The sequence below is a fragment of the Mustela nivalis genome (genome assembly GCF_964662115.1).
Source record: "Mustela nivalis genome assembly, chromosome: 7".
NCBI classification, from domain to species: domain Eukaryota; kingdom Metazoa; phylum Chordata; class Mammalia; order Carnivora; family Mustelidae; genus Mustela; species Mustela nivalis.
The window spans coordinates 110,364,811-110,380,395 of NC_139026.1; the positions used below are offsets into that span (position 1 = coordinate 110,364,811).

The 15,585-nt window shown below is 49.8% G+C and overlaps 1 protein-coding gene across 1 annotated transcript; it reads right to left on the bottom strand.

Annotated features, from left to right (window-relative positions):
- Positions 1–4,459: 4,459 nt before the first annotated feature.
- Positions 4,460–8,609, bottom strand: TMEM121B (transmembrane protein 121B). Its single transcript, XM_082738157.1, has one exon. It carries the CDS (start codon positions 7,368–7,370, stop codon positions 5,613–5,615), a length of 1,758 nt encoding a protein of 585 aa, XP_082594283.1. The 5' UTR covers positions 7,371–8,609; the 3' UTR covers positions 4,460–5,612.
- Positions 8,610–15,585: the final 6,976 nt, after the last annotated feature.

Here is a 15,585-nt window from a genome sequence, read left to right on the forward strand (position 1 = left end):
GGTTCTTAATTTTTTTTTTAAGATTTTATTTATTTTTGAAGATTTTATTTATTCAGGATGCCTGGATGGCTCAGTTGGTTAAGCGTCTGCCTTAGGCTCAGGTCATGATCCCAGGGTCCTGGGATCAAACCCCGCATCAGGCTCCCAGCTCAGTGGGAGGCCTGCTTCTCCCTCTCCCACTCCCCCTGCTTCCCTCTCTCGCGTCTCTCTGTCAAATAAATAATTTTTATTTTTTAATAAAAATAAAATTTTATTTTTTATTTTTAAAAAAATATTTATTCATTTGAGAGAGTGAGAGAGAGAGAGAGAGCATGAATAAGCAGGGGGAGCAGCAGGCAGAGGGAGAAGCAAGCTTTCTCCTGAGCAAGGAGCCCGATGCAGGGCTTGATCCCAGGCCCCTGAGATGAAGGCAGACGCTTAACCAAATGAGCCATCCAGGCATCCAGAGGGAGGTTCTTTAAAAAGAGTCTGGCAGCAGTTAACCCAAGGCTGGGGCCCTGGCTCTGCTGCTTGCCAGCCTTGAGATTGATCCGGTAGTCTTCCTGAGCTCTCAGGTTGCAGGAGGCTCAGCGGGGGCTCCGCCCTCATAGAGGTCTCTGAGGAGTGGACAGAACCTCCATGTGAGGCGCTGGGGTGGGGTCCCACACATGGGAGCACTCAGCACACGGTCGCCCTCGTTCCATCCAGGTGTTGCCACCCATACCTGCTGCTGCCCTTGTGAGGCCTCAGGGGCTCCCTGAGGTCTCATCGCCTCTCAGCCAGGAGCACGGACCAGCTTCCTTAGCTTGAGGAACATGGGGCAGTTTAGCCTTCCTCCCATCGTTAGGACTTTCTTGTTCTGGTGTTCACTTTTTCAGATTACAAAAGCAATATATGATCCAATATTCTATATTATGGGAGAATATGAAATAAAGTGACTGCCCCCAGCCCCTGGGTACAGGCTGTGAAGTTGGGGTGCTCACTCACAGCCTCCCACATCACTGCTAAATGGCTTCACTGTCCATCTTCTTGCTTTCTGTCCGTCCCCTGCCCTCCATGCCCTGCCAGCTCTCCCAGATCTTGGTGCTGGGTGCACATTCGTATCCTGTCCGCTAGAGTTGGTTGAGGCAGGTGAAGTGCCCTGGAGACTCAGCCTTGTCCGTCAGAGGAACATGGAGTCCCCCCTTTCATGATTTCAAGGATACCGGGAGGTCTTGTCCAACACACCTCCCCAGACCCCAGTCCCTGGATTCCCTTCCTAGGAGGAGTAGTTCTCTAGGCTATTAGTTCCGTGGATCCTTCCTTTCTGATCAGAGAGAAAGAAGGTACAACAGTGACCTGAGAGGAGAGAGAGCAGAAAGACGTTACGCCCGATTGGTGTCCCCTGACTTTCACTCAGTGCCACTTCCTTGGGACTCACACAGAATAGGAAAACCAGCCCTGCTTTTTTAGCTAGACCATTCAGCTTTAATAAGGAGAAGTTGAACTCTGTCAACAGCTAAGTCTGAACGCTGCCTGGGGTGGTGCAAATTTTGGAGACAGGCCTGGGTTCAAATCTGAATCCCTTTCCTGACTTCAGCATGGAATTCAGCAAGCTACTCTATCTTTCTGGACCTCAGGAAGATGGAACTCAAGCTCCCTTGCCCATGGCTGTGAGGATGAAATGAGCAGCTCTGCATTGGGGGCCTCCACAGGCAAGCACAGAATGTGTCCCCGGAGCCTCCCAAGGGCCAGAACCCGGGGACAGATTCAAACCCTCGGCAAGGCCCACATGGGGCCTCCGCACTGCCCTCGCGAATACACCCCCATCCACGTGCCATTTCTTCGTCTTCCACATGGTGCTTTCATGCACGGTTCTACTGAGCACGGAGGGACAACTAGCTTGCTTACCTGTGAGAAACATGTCAACATAACATGCTTAGTCAAATTCATTATCTTATTTAAAGGAAGATGTGGTCTTGTGTTTTTCTGTCATTGTTTCTTCACATGTGAATTTTATCCTCGGTTATGATTATCAATGTCTTGAGGAAAAGGACCATCCTTCCATACACCCCCTCATTTAATTATTCACACAGCCTTGTGAGGTAATAGTGCTCCTGGGTGATAAGTGATGAAGACACCCCAGGAGTGGAGGTCAGTGCCCACAGCCTCAGTGGGTAGGAGGCAGAGCAAGCCCAGGACTGGGGTTCCCGTGCTCTCAGTTTGCCTCTTTTGCCTTCTGGGTCCAACCGCTGTGTGGCCCTTGGAATGGCCACGAGCATCACAGGGCAGCAGCACAGAGTGGTTCAATAATGCTGGCTGTTTCTGTGCTAAAAGAAAAAAAAAAAACAATCTTTTTTTTGGTGAAGACTCAATATTCTGTCAGACTTCACAGTCCCCTTTGTGTTGTGGTGGTGGTGGTGGTGTTTAAAGAAAGATCTTGCTTGTCTCATTCATACATAATTCATGTCTCTGGCTGGGGCAAGAGTCAGAGAGGAGGGCAAAGAATTTGAATATAAGTCTCTCAAACTCTTTTCTTTGGGAACTTAACTGTTAGAAAGAAATGGGAGTGAAAGCCCCAAGTGTCTGGGGAAATGTCTCTCAGGTCAAGAGCCCACGTGAGTTAGCTCTGCCTATAGGAAGTCTGCCTAGACACCCCCCAGGTCAAGGCCAGAGCTACCCCACCTCCCTGACTAGTGCCAACCACCTAGAAGGAAATGGCCAAGTGTACCCACAATGTTAACACAAGCCTATAAAATGATGACAAATGTCACAGTGACATTTAAGAATTTAGTAAGGAAACCAGGACAGGAAAGATCTTAAAACAAACCACACAGGAAGCTTGTCACAAGTCTCAAGTTTTTTATTTTCAGAACAGAAGCTGGTTTTATTTTTAAAAAGAAAAAGGGGGGAGGGGGGAACGTGCTCAACGCTAGTGAGGTGCAACTTCCCTTCTTCCAGGCTCTAACTTCCAGCCAGCTCTCTTCCTCCAAAAATACATGGACTCAGAACCAGGCCAGGTTATATCAGAACAGCCTTTAGAGAGAGGCCGGTCCAGCACCCTTTTACAATCTGTAGAGTCAGAGACTCAGGTCAAGAGCGCACCTTACTGGCACACACATTAGAGGCAGACAGTCTGAATTCTTTACCCGGAGTACTATCCTGTGAACCATACTGCTGGCATGAGCCTCAGGAGACAGTGCACCTCCCTGGGGAAACATCTCCAGTTTGACCCCCACTACAGATGCCCCTAGAAAGCAAGGAAAAATCGGGGTCATGTCTCATTGTGAGTAGGGCAAGGAAAGAAAGTAAAAGCACTCATGAAAAACACCGGAAGGAAGGGATTGACCCCTGAGCGCAAAGTGCTCGCACCAGATGTTTGAAAGAGAATGTCCAAGGGTGAGTGGGGGGCCGGCAGACAGAGCCTGAGCAGGCCCAGCCTCTGCCAGAGCTGGCCAGGTTGCCATCAGTCTCTCAGCGTAGCTAGGGAAGTGGTAGCTCATTGGAACCTATCACAGCCTCCCACCAGAAAACTCAACAGCACTCAGATTTTATAGTCAGTCACTCAGCAGGGGAGACCAATATCCAAACAGGAGAAAGGGGGTGGGGCAGGGGCCAGCCAGGGGCTGGCCATGCCTCAGACACAAAGTCCATTCACAACCACTGAGATTAGATAGCAGAGAGAGCAAAGCTGGAGAGAGGAGATGGAGACCCAGGGAATGGTCTGGGACCAGGACTTTGAGCACACAGAATTCAAATGGAAAGGATATGGTGGGGGGAGAAGGGGGAGTGGGGAGACAGAAAAAAAAGACTAGTTGCAAAATCCAACCCACTAATAATATTGAACCTAGGAGGGCAAGGGGCTGGGAGCATAGATTAATACATTGAGTGTAAACATGTTTCCTCCATCATTCCCCACTGTGACAGTAGGGTAGGCTCAGAAGGACTCTAGTCAAGACATCAGTCCCTCTGTGTCTCCATCTCCATGGAAGTCTTCTGTCAACAAACCCCCAAGAAGTTGGGAGAGAAGAGCTCCAAGTAAAACACCAAGACTCAGAAAGCAAAAGCAATGTGCCATCAAAGCGAGTGAGGGACAGTCAAAACTACAATCATGACTTCTGGTCCTTTGCCCAGGGTGTATTACACCACACAAAGCATACGAGGGGGTGGGGGAGGGGAAACCAAAATTCTTTCAGTTTTGCCCCACCCCATCCTATTCTGGGGTGGAGGACAGTGAGTATTTCCTGGCCTTGCTGCCAACAGTCCTCCTGCACTCTTACCTCCCCAAAAAATACTTATCCACCCTCAAAAATTCCAAGAGAGATGTCCCACATCGAGACCATAAGTGGGCAACCGCTGGGTGTCCCTTGTCATTAATCTCAACAAGAATGCCAGAAAGGCAGGGCAGGGGGAGGATTTACCCAGACTACCTCTGCAGACTGCCTTCTCCTTAGAAATTCTCTTTACCAGAGCAGAGGACAAAGGTCATCACCACTTTTTCTGAACCACACCAGGCTTCCCAGAGGAAGGACAGATGTGGAATTGGATTTCCTTGAACCAATGGGAGCCCCAGCTTCACATCATTTCAGGACCCCCATCAAGGCTGTTGTTCTAAGCCAAGAACCGCTTAGCAACAAACGTCAGGAAGGATAAGAGTTCTGGGTGCAGAGGGAAAGAGAGTGGGAGGGCAAGCCAATGGCTGATACTCCACAGACCCTGTAATAAGACTGGCACCAAACCCCAGCTGGATCCAGTGGCCATGTTAAATGCAACTTCTGAATATTTTGCCTTTATTTTTTTGCAAGCAGCATCAGTGCATGATGCAACAAAAGTTGAAAGCACAGAGGTAGAAATGCTCACTCACCCAAGAAAGGGTGCAGTTTTGTCCTTAGGGTATGGACCCTCTCCTCCCCCAAGCTGAGAAGAGAGGAGTAGAATTGAGGAAGATCCTGGGTGAGCGTTTCCCTTGGAGAAGAGCAACTGGGAAGCTCCCAGGAGCCCAGCTCTTTCTGGGAATTCACGGCCACAAATTCAGGTAGGAATGAGGAGGGTGGTTGTATGTGAGGTGGGAAGGACAGGGCCTCCCCAGATCTCCTACTGATTGCAAGGGGCCACAGTGTGGAAACAAGAAAACTATACTATACACACAGACAAACACAGACTTGGCAACTACCATCTGGAAAAAAAATCCAATAGACACATCAGGGGAACAGTGGATTCTGGCTCAGTTTCAAGGCATGGGACAATGATCACCAACCACAGCCTATAAGAATCTGGCACTTCCAAGCCAGGGGGAAGGCTTCAGGCCCAGCACCCCTGTCTGGGCACGCCCTTTCACCATTCTCCCCGACAATGGACAAGAATTAGGATGGCGCTGGGAAAAGCAAGAAGCAGAGGTATCTGGCCCCTGGAGGCTAGATTAGGGTAGGGCATGGAGAAGGGGAAATAGAGTAGTAGGTGGACCTTCTTCCTTCACCATTAGCTGCTGGTCTCCCTCCAAGCAGTCTTGATCTAAGGGGTGCAGAAGGACACACTGGCCCTTAGCCCTATTAACAGTTCCGTCTTCCAAATAGACCCTGATCAAATCTGGGTGAGAGACGATCAAAGGACAAGGTCTCTCAACCCCAAAGCAAGCCCCTCTCCCTTATCCCTCCTCAATTCTGGGAGGCCACGGCCAGGGTATTGACATAGCCATGGGCACCCCCCTCGTTCTCCGAGATGCAGTGGCCCAGCTGGGAGGCTCCCTGAGGTGGTGGTGGCGGCGGTGGCGGTGGCGGGGCGGAGGGCGGAGCGCCGTAGCCCCCTCTCCCCCGAGTCGGGGAGGCCCGACTCCCCCGGTCCCAACAGCCCTCTAGGGCTTCCAGGCCACGGCAGCCGAGGAAGAAGAGGTTCTTGAGCATGAAGATGGAGAGGGGCTGCTGGTAGCTCACCACCAGGAGGCAGCGCAGCGCCAGCAAGGGCACGTCCACCAGGCAACCGCCCAGCAGGCGCAGAAGGCGGCTACAGCTGCCCGGCCCGGAAGCCTGGCCCCAGGATGAGGCTGTCGCTGCGGCGTTGAGCTCATAGAGCCAGAGCACCGGCGAGGAGAGGGTGAGGAAGTAGACAGCGATGAGCAGGTAGCGCAGGTGCGCAGGTAGCGGCACGCGGCCTTCCAGCATCAGCTCCACCAAGGTGAAGCTGTCGAGCAGGTCCAGACACGTGCCCAGGAAGCAGCCGGCGGCTCGGTGCTGCTGGGGCTGCAGAAGCAGGGGTCCCGCCGAGCCAGGGGGGGCGCCCGCCTCGCTGATGGCCCGCACCAGGCTGTAGAGCAGGGGCACGGACAGCGCCATGGTGAGGCGGAAGCCCGTGGTGCCGAAAGGCGCGCGCAGCTCGATGAGGTCCAGAATGGACGTGCCCAGGATAAGCACCACCTTGGGCGTAAAGGCGATGGAGTAGATGAGCCAGGCCAGGTAGGCAAAGGCGAACTCGCCCGCGGCCCCGGCAGCGCCCGGGCCGGCTCCCGGGCCACCTGCGCCCCCGCGGGCGCCACGCGCCTTGGCCCCTGCGGCAGCCCCGGTGGAGGCGGCCGAAGCGGCGGGTAGATGTAGAGGCGGCGCGGCGTGGTGGTGGTGCTGGTGGTGGTTGTGCGCGCCGCTGGCCGCGCCGCCCCGACGGCCCCGGCTGTTCTTGGCGAAGAAAATAGCCCAGCCCACCACCACCACCAGGTCGGTGGCGATCCAGGAGCACCAGTACAGGTCGGTGACGGCGATGAGGTACAGGTCCAGCAGACCACCCTGTGCCAGCAGCAGCACCACGGACAGCGCCTGGTAGCCCCAGCGGCACCCCGGACTGGGGGCGCAGCCTCGGCGCCGACCCCTGCGACCGGAGCGGGCCGGGCGGCCGCAGCAGCAACAACATGAACAACAGGAGGTGCCGCTGCCGGTCCCCGTGCCGCCCGCGCCCCCGGCCGAGCGACTCCCGGGGCCCCCGACGGCCCCGGCCGCAGCGCCCCCGCCGAAGTCCACGGCTGTCATGCTGCAGGAGGAGGTGGGCGTGGAGGTGGAGGAGGAGGTGGCGGCCGAGGAGGAGAAGGCGGCGGGCGCGGGGTCGGCGGCTGGGGCGCCCCCCTGAGCCGGGGGTCCCGGGAGGCCGGCTGGCACCAGCGGCTTGCTGATGCTGATGCTCTCGTCGTCGTCCTCTCTCTCGGCGCCGGTGCTGCTACTGGGGGAGCCGCCGCCGCCGCCCCCGCCGCGTCTGCCGCCGCCTCCCCCCCGGCTGGTGCTGGTGCTGGTGCTGCTGTCGCCCGAGCCTCTCCGGCCGCGGGAGGAAGCCCCCCGGAGGAAGAGGGGCTGCAGCCGGGCAGCGGCGGGGGGTGGTGGGAAGGAGCCGGACGAGGACGAGACCGAGCGGGGGTTGCCGAGCGCTGGGTGCATTGTCCTCCGAGGGGCTCCGGGGGGCTGCCCTGCTGCTCCCTCCCCGCCAACCCCGGGCTGGCAAGGCGGCCGAGGGGAGCCGGGGCCAGCCGCCGCCTCCTCCCCAGCGGCTGGTACTCGTACCCGGGTCGGGCAGCAGCGAGATCCGGACTGGAGCCACCGGACTGGGCGAGCCAAGCCCCGGGTGGCTGGGAGCGGGGTAAGCAAGGAGCAGAACCCTCCGCTGTGACGACGGGCGCGGCGGGGGCGGGGAGCTAGCCTAGTCGGAAAGAAAGGGGAGGCTGGCGGCGGGGAAACCAGGACTGGATTCAAGGGGGAGAGGAGTAAGAAAGACCAGAGAAGGAGAAAGCCTGGCTCGCTGGATCAACAGGAACAAAAAGGGGAAGGGGTTGCTGAGGCGCGAGAGTTGGGGTGGGGAGCCATGTGGGGGGCCTAGAGAGTGAGAGGGGAGGAGGGAGAAACGCGGGAGCCGGGCGGAGTTGGCACTGGGAGGACCTAACCGGCGCGGACGATTCCTAGGGAAGTCGTTCAGCGATCCCACCAGCCAAACTGCTTTAGCGTTAGTAACCGGATGGCCTTGGTCTCCGTGTAGATCAGGCCTCTGAGCACCAGGCCCAGGCGACAGGTTCCGGCCTCTGCGCCTGGTCAGCACAACTTCTGCGGACAGTAGGGGCAGCTGGGGCCTCTACACCGGGGCCAGCGCCCTTTCACCTGGGCAGCCTGCCTCTCCTTCAGGCACTTGAAAACTAGTGGAGGAATCTGGCCATGCTGATTAAAAGGACCGGGAACAGCAGCCCAGATATGAATTTCTACATATTCCTGTGTCCTGCCCTGGGTTCAGTGATGGACCCTCAGGGAGGTCCCATTTTCCAGTGACTGGAGTGGTTCTTTGAATATAACCGCTTGGGAAGAGAGCACAGGTAAAAGAATTATTCATGTGACCCCAGCCAAGTGGGGCTTTGGGTATTCTCAGAAGTCTTTAAAGTGAGAATTAGAAACGATAAAGATATATCTAGCAGAGAGGAAGAAAAGGGGACCTGTAGAGCGGGTACCCTGGTAAAAACAAAGGCTCAGAGAGGGTGCTGGTGAATATTAAGATCTGCCACTGTGGCCTGGCCCTGCAGCTATGAGCTTCGAGCACACTCTGACTCACCCCCTGGGATCTATTCCATGACTAGGGCTGGAGACCCATCAGCAACTCAGGAAGGCAGCAGGCAGAGTCTCGGCTTCAGAGGTTTAGGGGAGAAAACAATGACTAGAGCATTTGGGGCACGCGTGTCTGCAAACACACACACACAAACACACACACACACACACACACACACACACACACATCTGAAGCTTATGTAAAACACAAATATCCCAGCCACATCAGAGCAAGGCAAGAAGCTTGTCTGCCCCGTCCTCCTTCTCCACATACTTCAGCCTGCAAATTTAAGGCTTCATTGCTCTTAAAGCTTGTGCTGCTGGGGCTCACACCGCACAGTGCCAGAGAGAAGGATGCGGTAGCACCCTGGGGGCTGCTTGCCCACCCCTCGCCCCGAAATCTGCCTCCTGAAGAAGGGTCAGTTTGGGTGAAATCTGCTTTTTCCAGTCTCTTGGAGGTCCATCTCTACAACTAATCCATGGTAGATAGGGGACTTAGAGCCACCAACCTGCACAATTTCCCCCTGCCTCTGGGACACATAAGCTTTAAGAAGTTCTGTGCCCAGTCATGCCAGACAGGAGATACTAGGTGGTGAGAATGTAAGCTCTGAGGTCAGTGGTCTCAGCTCAGCTAGTGTGATTTTGAACTGGTCATTTCCCCTCTCTGGCCTCATAGTATCAAACTGTAAAAAGGGCCAATATCTATCCCAATAGGCTGTTATTAAAAGAGGTCCTGAGTTCAAAGGGTTTAGCTTAGTGCCTGGCACAGAGTATGTACCCAACTAAAGGTAGCTGGTGTTATCATAATTCCACTTAGCTCTTATCTTAACCTCCCAGGGAACATTTCCTCATGGCACAAGCCACTAATGATGTTTTCTGGACTGGACTCTTTCCTGAGGCCACATTCAGAGCTCTGTTCCCCACAGCTCTGCAGTTCAATAAGTGCCAGGGAGCAAAGCTGCTCTCATTAGGACAGTGGTTCTTGGAGCTGGTCTTCACAGACAGGTGCAAGGCCCACCCACAGGGGGCAAGGTGGGGAATAAACAGTGGTACAGCCCACACTCATGTGTGAACATCACAGCAGGTCCAGCAGATGTCAGGGCTGAGACAGTCCAGGTTAAAAAGCAGATTGGGGAGCTGCCAACTGCTAATGGGAGTGATTCTAGCCAGTCTCCCAGCTTTCCCCAGGGAAAACACCAGCCAACAACTAACCTGAAAGCTGACCCAAGACTTCTGCCCAAGTTAATGAAGCATTTGAAGGAGGAAAAGCAGCTGATGAAGGCAAAGAACTAGGCTCCTGGGAGAACACTGACAGATCTGTCCCCTCTCCCCATATCTCCCAGCTCCCCTCACCCACTCATCCCCTCCTGCTCTTACCAGGTAGGCCCAGCCCCTCCTCCCACAGGTGCCTCCAGGACAGGGATCCTCCTGGGTAATTTGAATGGTTAACAGCCCTTTGAAGCTATCTTTTGTATTTCTGGGGAGTATACTGTCCATCAGTTAGGCTAACTGTATGATATCAGTTAGTCCATTTTTTTCCAATTTAAGGCCCTGAATAAAAGACCACATATAATAAGGGTGAGAAATCAGAGTACATGAAAGCATAAGTTGGCGGTCTGGGTATTGGAGGGATTGATTTTTTCTAATCTTCTGTGTGTACACACACACATAGCCTTTGCTTCGGAAAGGAAAGAGCTTGACAAAGATGGGACAAGAAGAAAGAAGCCAAAAAGCTTTCTTATATATAAAGTGAGAGCAAATATCCCATAAGGATATAGAGAAGGGAAGACACAGTCACCAAGAACCTCATAAGCACTGAGGGTTTAGCTAGATATCTTACACACAATACCTGGAAACTGAGACACAGAGAGGTTAAGCAACTTACTCCACATCACACAGCTAGTTAAGGGCAGAGTTAAGGTTATATCTAGACTTCTCTCTCAGCCCAGCGCTCTCACCACCCACAACTCTCCAGGATGGCAGCAGCTCATAGGCATCTTGGGGGACAGGGACAAACTAAGCAGGTTTTAATCCAAAAAATATTTCCCTAAGAACCTGCTAAACACTGGACACTGGGTAAGGTTCCTTTGGAGGCCTAATATTCTTGCCCTCCTGGAATGGAAAGGCCAAGGGCTCACTGCCTTCCAGGAGCAGCAGTGGATGGACTAGGAGTAAGGGAACAATATCCCCAGCCAGCTCAGCAGCTTAAGAAAGCTCAGTGAGGCAAGGCCAGCCCTTCCACATACTGAACCAAGGCCCTACTCTTTCCTGATCCATTCTCTGCTCACTATCAGTGCCCTCTCTCACCTTCACAGCAAAAATAAAGAACAGGTCCAAAGAGAACTGTGAGAGGGGTGTATGGAGCCCTACAGGTGCTCGGTGAAAAGACACAAGCAAGGCCTGGTTCTCAACTACACAGTCACCATACTGACTCTCAGAAAACGAAAGGGAAGCTGGCAGGGAACGGGGACTAAAGTAGGATGGAGTCTGTGAACCTTGGGCTTAGGAACTTGAAGCCTCAAAACGACTTCTGGAGCTCTCTAAAGATAGACACTACTACCACTGCCCCAATTCAGACCTCCTCTAACACCTAGAGCAAGCCTGTGCCTTGAGCCGCCCCACGGATGTCTCACAGAGACGCCACTACCTTCTTGGATAAAGAAGTCCCAGCATCAGCACCTCCATGTGTCAGTCCGTGGGCTAGGTGTTGGGGTTCCAAAAACTAAAACAAAGCAAGTCTTTTCCTAGGCATCCACCCTGGGTGGAAAAGGCAGAGAAGTGATCAAATGCTAGACAAGGTCCAGAAGAGGTACAAATAGGAGTCAGTAAAGCCTTAGAGAGGTTATGCACAAGCTGCTATAAAAGGTGGGGAGATGATGGTTGGCAGATGGGGGCGATGGGGATGGGCTGGGAGAGCATTCCGGGTAGAAGGAGCAAGATGAACAACGTACCTACGGTATGAAATAGGAGGACACATGTAAGGAATTGCAAGTATTTGACATTGCTTGAATATGACGTACAAGAAGGAACAAGAAAAGGTGAGGCTGAGGGAGGAGGCAGGGGTCAGGTTACAGCGGACCTTAGATGCCATACTGAGCTTGGGCTGCATTCTGAGAGAATGGAGAAATCTTGAAAGCAGAAATGTAGCAAGAACAGATTTGCATTTTAGAAAAGTTGTTTTGCAGTAAAGATGATGGATTGGAGGGAAGGGAAAATGAAAGCAGAGACTATGTTCCACTTCTGGCAATACTGTGAACTAAATAATATAAAACCTCTCCAGCTCACAAAAAAAAAAAAAAAAAAAAAAACACAAGATAAAATTGAATATCCTTTTAAATGCCCAGTTAAAAGAGTAAGATAAATTCTTGGAGCCATAAATAAAGAGCAAACTGAAAACCAGAATGATAAGTGAAGTAAATGATGCTGTGAGTGCCTTCACATATGTAGTCTGTCTCAAAAGGGAATGTTGTCTAAGATGGTAGGGACAAGCCATAAATAGCAATCTAATTTAAACTTACTTAAATTAATATTAATAGAAATAAATTGAAACTTTAAAAATTCAATTTCTCTGTTTCGCTAGCAACAGTTCATAACTGCTCAAAAGCCCCATGTGACTAGTGGCTACCATATGGGACACCAGATATAAAACAACTCCATCACTGTGGCAAGTTCTATTGGACCACACAGATGGGAACTTGCATTTAATAGCCAAACAGAGACAGGAAACCTGGCATTCAACCCAAATGAGGCAAGAAGGCAGAGCTGACCTTCCTACATAAAACCAGAACCCTCAATGAAAGGATGGACTAGAAAAACAAATCTACCACTCAAACAGGGAGACTGCATGGAAATGAATGAGCATGGTCCTAGGCTGGAAGTGATATAAAAATCTTTACTGGAAATTCATTACCATGGGTTTATACCACATATAGATTTGGAATTTTAATGATCTCATGCTGAAAAAGTAACATTAATATTAGTTGCAGGCTGACAATAACCATGGATGCCTATCAGAAGCAAATATAAAACAGTTCTGAAGGGCCACACCTTCAACCCAGGCCTTAAAAAAAAGTCCCACAGATAAAATCCCAGTAAAAGTGAGCTTACAGTCCCAAATTAAAAAACACATAAGGAAGTAACCCATCATGAATGAAAGCCAGCAGATTAATATACAGCAAGATCAGACCCCCCACCACCAAGAACTTCAAATGATGAAGGGTATACCACCAATAGGTTTACAATGATTAAAAATATAAGAAAGGAATATAATGTTACAAAAGAGAATGATATAGAAAAAGAAAAGAATAAGGCAGGGAAAAGTACGTCCAAGAATGGCAGTGTATAGATGTCCATGAATTTTCTCCCCAGTGAGACAACCATAAAAACAACCATTTAAAATTTCTGAAAATCATCTTAGGGCACCCAGTAAATGGAAAAATGTTTATTCAAGAAAGCATACTAAATCTCTTTAAGAGTAGCAAGAGTCTGTGCCATTTAAGCCACAACTTGCTCCCTTCCCTCCCCCAGCTGAGTGTGAGAGAAACTCTACTTCAGATGAGTACAGCCAAGAAGAAAGGGCCCCCCATCTCCCAGTCTAGAATAATAGTTTCTCCCTAAGGGATTTCTAATCCCACTCCCAACACCCACTCCCATCCCTGCTTCCTGTGTGGAAATTCTGTTCCAGAAAAGCACAGAGGTTTGAGATTCCCTACTTCCACCCAGTCCCTTCTTGTAGAGTGAAAGTTGAAAGTTCTAATCTAGATGTGACAGCCAAAAATACTGGGCCAAATCACCCTGTCCCAGCTCATTTGTAGCCTAGGGGTTTAGTCAGGGAGAGGCAAGCTGAGAAGACAAGTGGCTATTACCACCTCCTCTCATCCCCTTCCAATTCATAGAAAAGGTGTTTCACTCCAAGAGAAGTGTGTTGCTGAGCAGCAGCACAAAGGCTCTGCCTTAGATGTAGAAACAAAAAACTCTAGCTCAACCTAAAGACACTGACTTTATTTGGAACAGAGTGTGGGGAAGCTCAAGTCTAAGGGCACTGTCAAAGACAATGATCTTAGTGGTGAGTAATGTAAAGGAGGCCAATAGTTCCATGATGGAATAAGTGAAACAGTAAACCAGCTAAAATTTTAACAGAGAGAACCAGGGAAGGAGCTAAAAAGAGCCCACCTACAGACAGAGTAAGCCTCAAAAAGTGGTCTCAAGAACTATCCCTGCAAAGGCACCCTACTCCAAATGGATCAGATGTGGAGCAATTGATGCCCCATGACATTGTCAAAAATAACAGGACAATCTGCTGCCAGTTAGTGAAGATTAACAGATGGGTGTGATACCAATAGAAGCTGACCAGCCAGAAGCATAACTGGGAGATCAGGGTAAAAGACCGTCAATGAGAACCCAGCTAAAACAAGAGGGAAGGGAGACTGGGTACATGTCCAAGGCTATTGAAGAGACATCAGAGGCTTCCCACTACAAGGAAAATAGACTTCACTAAATTTGTTCAGCCACGGACATCCATGACATCCATGATGTCCATGACAAAAAAGTCCTGAGGTGGAGATGAGAGATCTTGGCCAGTTTCCCAGATTGTTACAAGACATTATCTTAAATGTCCTGTTGTAAAACATTATGAAACAGAGGAAAGTGTAACTCATACAAAGGGAAAGAAAGCCAGACAACAGAAACTGCCACTGAGGGGCCTAGACATTGGAGTTAGGAAGCAAATGCTTCAAAGCAGCTACTATAAATTGTTCAAAGAACCAAAGGAAACCATGCTTAAAGAATTATAGGAAAGTATGATGACAATGTCTAATCAAATAGAGAATCTGAAGAGATAGAAGAAAATAATAATATAATAAATAATATAATATATAATAATATAATTACGATTATGATTATATAATATATTATACTATATTTTCTATATGATATAATATAATTATAATACTATAATAATATAATATAATGTAATATAATAATAATAATACAAGATGGAAACTTCAGAGTTGAAAAATTCAATAACTAAAATGAAAATATTCATTAGAGGAATTCATTCAACAGTTCATTTGAGCTGGCAGGAAGAAAGATTCAGCAAATTAAAAGATACATTAATGGAGATTAAACACTCTGAAAAACAGAGAGAAAAAAGAATAAGGAAAAAAATGAGCAGAACCTCAGAGAGATATGAGACACCATTAATCATATCAACATACACATAATGAGAGTACCTGAAGGAGAGGAGAGAAAGAAAAAAAAAGCAGAAAAAATATTAAAAGAAATAATTTCTTGAAAACCTCCCAAATTTGATGAGAACTACTAATCCACACATCCAAGAAGTTCAACAAACTCCAAGTAGGATAAACACAGAGATCCAGATACATCATAGTCAAAACATTAAAAGCAAAAGACAAAAAGAAATCTTGAAAACAGCAAGGAAAAAACTATGTCATACACAAGGCAATCCCAGTAAGATAAACAGTTAACTTCTCATCAGAAAGAGTAAAGGGGTGCCTGGCTGGCTCAATCGGTGGAGCATGCAATTCCTAATCTCAGGGTCCTGAGTTCAAGCCCCACCATTGGGTATGGAGCCTACAGGAAGGAGGGAAGGAAGGGAGGGAGGGAGGGATAAAAAATAAAGAAAAGAAAAGAAAGAGTAAAGGCCAGTGGCAGTGGGATGACATAAGCAAAGTGCTGAAAGAAAAAAGTGAAACAGCAGTGCTGGGGGTAGCCCAATCCATTAAGCAGGAGACCCCTGGTTTTGGCTCAAGTTGTGATCTCATGGTTCATGGGATCAAGCCCCACATTGGGCTCCACACTCAGCAGGGAGTCTGCTTGAGATTCTCTTTCTCCCTCTTGCTTCACCCCTCCCCCTACTCACATGCTCTCTCTCTCTCTCTCAAATAAATCTTTAAAAAAAGAAAAAGTGAAGAAAGATTCTTATATCCAGCAAAACTATCTTTCAAAAATGAAGAGGAAATAAAGACATTTCTAGACAAACAAAATTCCTAGACAAACAAATTACTAAGTAAAAATCTGAGAAACCTATTGCTAGCACAGCTACTTTATT